At 41.3% G+C, this 7505-nt stretch overlaps 1 protein-coding gene across 1 annotated transcript; it reads left to right on the top strand.

Moving 5' to 3' along the window:
- Positions 1 to 331: 331 nt before the first annotated feature.
- Positions 332 to 751, top strand: LOC126068015 (lipid droplet assembly factor 1-like). The gene has a single exon (XM_049870340.1). The coding sequence runs from the start codon at positions 332 to 334 to the stop codon at positions 749 to 751; it is 420 nt and encodes a 139-aa protein (XP_049726297.1).
- Positions 752 to 7505: the final 6754 nt, after the last annotated feature.

Raw genomic sequence — 7505 nt, 5'->3', positions numbered from 1 at the left:
GACTGACTTTGTAAAAAGTAAATATTATTAATTAAACACTATAAAATATATATACATAAAAAGTAACTACCATTTATTTGTTTAATATATATATTTCAGATACAATTTCATTTGGGAAAAAAAAATTGCTGCTTAGAAATTTTGAAAATCAGGCCTGTCCCTTCCTCCTTTGGGTCTGCCTCCCTTTTCTCAGCCTGCAGAAGGGGGTTGCATAGGCTGGGGACAGTGGGGCCCGGGCCAGCAAGAGAGAGAGGAACATGTGACATTTGACTGTGCCCTGCACTCACTGGTAGAAGAATCAATCCGCACGGAGACTAAAGTGGGTTTCAGGATGGTGAAAGAGGAGCCCCCAAAGGACTTGCAGGAGCTGCAGAAGAAGCTGTCTTTGTTGATAGAGTCCATCCAGACTAAGGCAAAGGTGGTTGCCTTTATGAAGTCTCTGATGGGTCAGTACTTGGACAGGCATACTTTTCTTGTGCTCGCCTTGCTAGTGTGCATTGCCATGTCAGCCGTTCCGGTTGGTTTCTTCCTGCCGTTCGTGGTGCTTACATCACTAAGGGCTTTTGTTGGAGTCATATCACTGGAAGGACTGGTGATTTCTGTGGATGGCCTCTTACTGCTTTGTGTCCCCTGTGGCTTGTCAGGGACAATCACCGTGTCTTATGTGGTGGTCTCCAGCCTCATCAGCTGCTGGCTTTCTCCCCGACCATGGCACAGCAAAACCCTGGTGGTGACTGTCAGCTGGCTATGAAGTCCATAGGCTTTGAATGGCTCTACCAGAAATGACCACTGTGAACAGAACCAAAGCTTTTTTCACAAGCATCTCTGGATCATACTCAGCCCTTGGGACTATGACTCTGAGGAGGAGGCTGGGTAGTCAGGCACTCCTGGAAGGCGTCCTCTAGCATTTTCACTTACTGTCTGAAGGATCCTGCAGTGACCAATTCGGGCATCTTGTGTCAATTCTATTCAGGAATTTGATCCACCCTCACCTGGAGAATCAGCAGGGAAATGCTGTGACAACTCCACAGCTCCTTCTCCCTCTCACCTTCCAGCCCCCAAGTATGCAGACTTGACCTTGGCAGAGGTCTGGGCCTCTAGACCTCTGCAGCTTGATCCCCAAAGCCTCAGAGCTTGGGTCCAATGGCCCAATTTGGGCAACTGTGGAATATTTTTTTTTGTTTAAAGAAATGAGGGAAGCAGTTTGTTTCTTCATCCATTTGAAACAAGGTAGGGAAAAAAGATACAAACAGAGCAAACTCTTCTGCTTTACTACCTTTTTTTCTTGTTAAATTAGCTGATTTTTTTTCCACTTTTTTAAATTGTACTTTAGATGAGGGTTTACAGAGCAAACTGGTTTCTCATTAAAAGATTGGTACACGTATTGTTTTGTGACATTGGTTGGCAACCCCATGATATGTTGGCGCTCTCCTTCTCAACCTTGGGCTCCCTATTGCCAGCTTCCCTGCTCCGTCCTGCCTTCTAGTCCTTGCCCAGGGGTTAATGTGCCCCTTTGGTCTCATTTTGTTTTATGGGCCTGTCCAATCTTTTGCTGGCTTTTTATGAAAAAGAACAGCAACACTTGGGAATAATCACTACTTTGACAAAATCAGAAAATAAGGTCAAAACTTAACTTTATGGCCGAGAGTGTTTGCTTTTTTTTTTTTTCCGACAGCAACGGGTACGGGTTTAAAGGTATAGTTTCTGAGTACTGTTAAGTATTGCTAATCTGTAAACATTTGCACTTGGTACACTTTTGTATTGTTTTAAAGAACTTGTCCTGTTAAGCCATTTCTTCAAAAAGTCCTATAAAAACTGCTAAAGAACTATGAAAAATAAAAAAATCCTATGGGGGGGGAAAGGAAATTTTGAAATCAGTGTTCTTAGCCATTTCATATGACTCTGAACTAAGGGCTTAAAAAGCAAACTCAGATACTGATCCAGCTCCCTACCTCTATGTGGTCCTGGAGGACAAATTCCAGGTTGAGTGTGGAAGTGTAACAGCACAGAGCTGAAATGACTCCACAAATGTTTCCACTAACACACCCACTTGAACCAAACAATTTTAAGAACGTTTGGTGATGATACTCTTTGATGGTGATAGAAATTGCCTCGTGCATTGACCAGATTCTGGAAATGGCCTTCTGAGTGGTGGTTAAAGCATGAAACCAAATCTGTTGCCGTCGAGTCGAGTCCAACTCATAGCGACACTATAGGACAAAGTAGAACTGCCCCATAGAATTTCCAAGGACTGCCTGGTGGATTTGAACTGCTGACCTTTTGGTTAGCAGCTGTAGCACTTAACCACTATGCCACCAGTGTTTCCAAAACATGAGAAGCCCCCGAGATATGTATGGCTATTGCCCTGATTGCTATTGGGTCCACAAACACAGCAGGACTCCAGGTGGAGCCCATGGCAGATCCTTGCCTCCCCACTCCTGCGACCCTGTGGACAGGTTGCTGCAAATCAATTTGACTCAAGTTAGGGAAGGGCCTGGTGGGCTTGATATTCAGACAAATCAGTGGTCAGCACCCCCTTTTGCCAGGGTGCTGTAGAGAAGCTGCCCCTGCTTTCCCTGTGCTTGTGAGAAAGCCTTGGATGGAGCTGCTCCCTCGGTGAAAGAGGATCAAGGGAAACACACTAGTGGGAATACTATCAGCTATCTCATTTACTGCTCAACAAAATTCCCTACAGTGGGTAGAGTCCTCCCCATTTTACAGATGGGCATACTGAAGTCCCATGACCCAGCTGAGCCTTGAACTGGTGTTTTCTGACTCCAAGTCCATTATGCTTGTTACTTTACCAGTTACTGTTAGGGATTATTCCAAGGAGCAGCTGGCAAGTGCTGGAAACTGATTTACAAATTAATGCAAAGCATGAGCAAACCAAATTATTTTTTTATTGTTATCATTATTGGGCCCACTTCAGTATTCTAAATTTTGCTTGGTGCGGCATATGCTCAGAAAGCCTCAGGGAGATAGAATCTATTCTTCTTTAGCTATTCCCATTGTGGGGAGCCAAATGTTTCCAAGTCACGGTCCCCCACTTCCATTTTAGTGGCCTGTACTAATCTACAGAACAGAAGTGCCTAATTCTTAACATTTGATATGGTTTACCACATTTTTTCTACTTTCCAGTATAGTGTATATTTTTGTAATAAACATTGTCGTGTTAAATGCCAAAACGTCTTTGTCAGATACATTTTATATATATATATATATATATATCAAAAAGTATTGCTACAAGGGTTCCAGTTTATACATGCAAGGGTTTATTCCAAACAAAACATGTTTAAACATGCCTCTGCAATCAGTGGATGGCTGCAGACAAGTTCTCTAAATAATACACTTGTCTTAGTCTCAACACCAGCAGGGGCTCCCATGGTGGACAGATTTCCGCTGAGCTTCCAGACTAAGACAAACTAGGAAGAAGACCCTGGTGGTCTATTTCTGAAAATAATTAGCCTGTGAAAACCTTAAAAATAGCAGCAGAACATTGTCTGATACAGTGTCTGAAGATGAGCCCCTCAGGTTGGAAGGCACTCAAAATATGACAGGGGAAGAGTGGGCTCCTCAAAGTAGAGTGGACCTAATGACATGGATGGAGTCAAGCTTTCAGGACCTTCATTTGCTGATGTGGCATTACTCAAAATGAGAGGAAATAGCTGCAATCATCCATTAATAATCAGAGTGTGTAATGTATGAAATATGAATCTAGGAAAATTTGAAACCATCAAAAATGACATGAAATGCATTAACATTGATTTCTTAGACATTAGTGAGCTAAGACTGACGGGTATTGGCTATTCTGAATCAGACAATCCTATGGTCTACTACGGCAGGAATGACAAATTAAAGATGAATGGTGTTGCATTCATTGTAAGAGAGAACATTTCAAGATCTAGTCTGAATATCCACACGCCTAAAAGGAAGACTGGAAACCCTGGTGGCCTAGTGGCTAAGTACTACGGCTGCTAACCAAAGGGTTGGCAGTTTGAATCCTCCTGGCGCTCCTTGGAAACTCTGTGGGGGCAGTTCTACTCTGTCCTGTAGGGTTGCTATGAGTCGGAATCGACTCAATGGCACTGGTTTTTTTTTTTTTTTTAAAGGAAGACCAGTTAACATGACAATTATTCAAATTTATGCACCAACCACTAATGCCAAAGATGAAGAAATGAAGATTTTTGCCAACTTCTGCAGTCTGAAATTGATCAAACATTTCAATTAGGATACATTGTTAATTACTGGTTATTGAAATGCAAAAGTTGGAAAGGAAGAAGGATCAGTAGTTGGAAAATGTGGCCTTGGTGTTAGAAACAATGCCAGAGATTGCATGACAGAATTTTGCAAGACCAATGACTTCTTCACTGCAAATACCTTTTTTTTTTTTTTACCAATATAAGCGGTAACTGTACGCATGGACCTCACCAGATAGAATACATGGGAATCAAATCAACTACATCTATGGAAAGAGACGATGGAAAAGCTCAATATCAGAACAAGGCCAGGGGCTGACTGCTGAACAGACCGTCAGTTGCTCATATGCAAGTTCAAACTGAAGCTGAAGAAAGTTATAACAAGTCCACAAGAGCCAAAGTATAACCTTGAATATATCCCACCTGAATTTAGAGACCATCTCAAAAATAGATTTGACAGGTTGGACGCTAGTGATTGAAGACCAGACAAGTTGTGGAATGACATCAAGGACATCATACATAAAGAAAGCAAAAGGTCATTAAAAAGAAAGGAAAGAAAGAAAAGACCAAAATGAATGTCAGAAGAGACTCTGAAACTTGATTTTTAAAGCCAAGCAACTAAAGCAAACAGAAGAAATAATGAAGTAAAAGAGCTGAACAGAAGATTTCAAAGGGTGGTTCGAGAAGACAAAGTAAAGTGCTATAGTGACATGTGCAAAGACCTGGAGTTAGAACATCTAAAGGCATTTTTTCAAGCTGAAAGAATTAAGTAAAAAATTCAAGCCTCGAGTTGCAATATTGAAGGATTCTACAGGGGGAAATATTAAACAACCAAGGAAGCATCAAAAGAAAATGGAAGGAATACACAGAGTCACTATAAAAAAAGAATTGGTTGATGTTCAACCATTTCAAGAGGTACCATATGATCAGGAACTGATGGCACTGAAGGCATTGGAGAAAAACAAGGGCTTCAGGAATTGATGGAATTCTGACTGAGCTGTTTCAACAAATGGATACAGAGCTGGATGTGCTCACTCGTCTATGTCAAGAAATTTGGAAGACAGCTACCTGACCTACCGACTGGAACAGATCCATATTTATGCCTATGCCAAAGAAAGGTGATCCAATTGAATGTGGAAATTATCAAACGATACCATTAATATCACAAGCAAGTAAAATTTTGCTAAAGATTATTCAAAAGTGGCTGCAACGGTATATTGACAAGTAACTGCCAGAAATTCAAGCTGGATTCAGAAGAGGGCATGAAATGAGGGATATCATTGCTGATGTCAAATGGATCCTAGCTGAAATCAGAGAATACCAGAAAGATGTTTACCTGTGTTTTATTGACTATGCAAAGGCATTCAACTGTGTGGGTGATAACAAATTATGGATAACGTTGCAAAGAATGGGAGTTCCAGAACACTTAATTGTGCTAGTGAGGAACCTATACATAGATCAAGAGGCAGTTGTTCAAACAGATCAAGGGGATATTGCATGGTTTAAAGTCAGGAAAGGTGTGCATCAGGGTTGTATCCTTTCACCATACTTATTCAACCTGTATGCTGAGCAAATCATCTGAGAAGCTGGACTATCTGAAGAAGAATGGGGCATCAGGATTGGAGGAAGACTCATTAACAACCTGCAATATGCAGATGACACAACCTTGCTTGCTGAAAGTGAAGAGGACTTGAGGCACTTACTGATGAAGAACAAAGACCACAGCCTTCAGTATGGATTACACCTTAACATAAAACAAAAATCCTCACAACTGGACCAATAAGCAACATCATGATAAATGGAGAAAATGTTGAAGTTGTCAAGGATTTCATTTACCTGGATCCACAATTAATGACCATGGAAGCAGTAGTCAAGAAATCAGGCATTGCACTGGCTAAATCTGTTGCAAAAGATTTCTTTTGAAGTGTTGAAAAACAAAGATGTCACCTTGAAGACTAAGGTGGGCCTGACCCAAGCCATGGTATTTTCAATCGCTTAATTTGAAGTGAAAGCAGGGCAATGAATAAGGAAAATGGAAGAAGAATTGACACCTTTCAATTATGCTGTTGGTGAAGAATATTGAATATACTGTGAACTGCCAAAAGAACAAAGAAATCTGTCTTGGAAGATGTACAGCCAGAAAGCTTCTTGGAAGCAAGGATGGCGAGATTTCATCTCACATACTTTTGGACGTGTTATCAGGAAGGACCAGTCCCTGGAGAAGGACATCATACTTGGTAAGGTCAAAGGTCTGTGAAGACCCTCAATGAGAGGGATTGACACAGTGGCTGCAACAATGGGCTCAAGCATAAAAACTATTGCGAGGATAGTGCAGGACTAGACAGTGTTTTATTCTGTTGTACATAGTGTCCCTGTAAGTTGGAACTGACTCGACAGCACCTAACAACAGCAGTCTCATTAGGGTGTCTTAAAAAAAAAAAAAACAACTTTTTGGGCCATGGAAAAAAAACAATTTTGGGGTCAGGGCTAGTATCAAATTTTTAACAAAACTCAAGTGGATGTCTTCCCAAATCATTGAAGTTTGCAACAAGTTTATAGGAATGCTGCCCCACATAAAACAGCAGTTTTTAGATGGATCAAGTGCTTTAAAGGACAGGAAGACCTCAGAGATGAACCAATAGAGGGAAGATGGCTCAGAAGTTTATGGCGACTGTTTTTTGAGGGGATTTCAAAAGTGCAGTCTTGATCGATTTTCTCGATGGACACAGGATGATAATAGGAGCTTATTATGAAGAAGTTTAAGAAAATTTAAAACTGCATTCGTGAGAAAAAGCCCAGGAAATTTGTACCTAGGAATTTTTTTCCATCACAACAATGCACCTGCGCATTTTTTAAGAATTTCTTTGGAATCTAGCTCCGTTGGCATAACATAGTTTATTTGGTGAGTAGTGTCTGGGGTCTTAAAAGCTTGTGAGCGGCCATCTAAGATACTCCACTGGTTCACCCCTTCTGGAGCAAGGGATAATGAAGAAAATGAGACACAAGGGAAGATTAGTCCAAAGACTAATGGGCCACAATTACCACAGTCTCCACGAGACTGAGTCCAGCACAACTAGTTGGTGCCTGGCTACCACCACGGACTGCTCAGACAAGGATAACAATAGAGAGTCCTAGACAGAGCTGGAGAAAAATATAGAACAAAATTCTAACTCACAAAAAAAGATCAGACTTACTGGCCTCAAAGAGACTAGAGAAACCCTGCGAGTATGGCCCACGGAAACACTTTTAGCTCAGTACTGAATCACTCCTGAGGTTCACCCTTCAGCCAAAGATTAGACAGACCCACAA

This window comes from Elephas maximus, chromosome 26, assembly GCF_024166365.1.
Source record: "Elephas maximus indicus isolate mEleMax1 chromosome 26, mEleMax1 primary haplotype, whole genome shotgun sequence".
Taxonomy (NCBI): domain Eukaryota; kingdom Metazoa; phylum Chordata; class Mammalia; order Proboscidea; family Elephantidae; genus Elephas; species Elephas maximus.
Note: the sequence above shows the minus strand (reverse complement) of the source record. Positions and strands in the feature narration are given on the sequence as shown.

Coding starts and splice junctions, on each gene's coding strand:
- LOC126068015 (XM_049870340.1), top strand. CDS start 332: ATGGTGAAAGAGGAGCCCCCAAAGGACTTGCAGGAGCTGCAGAAGAAG.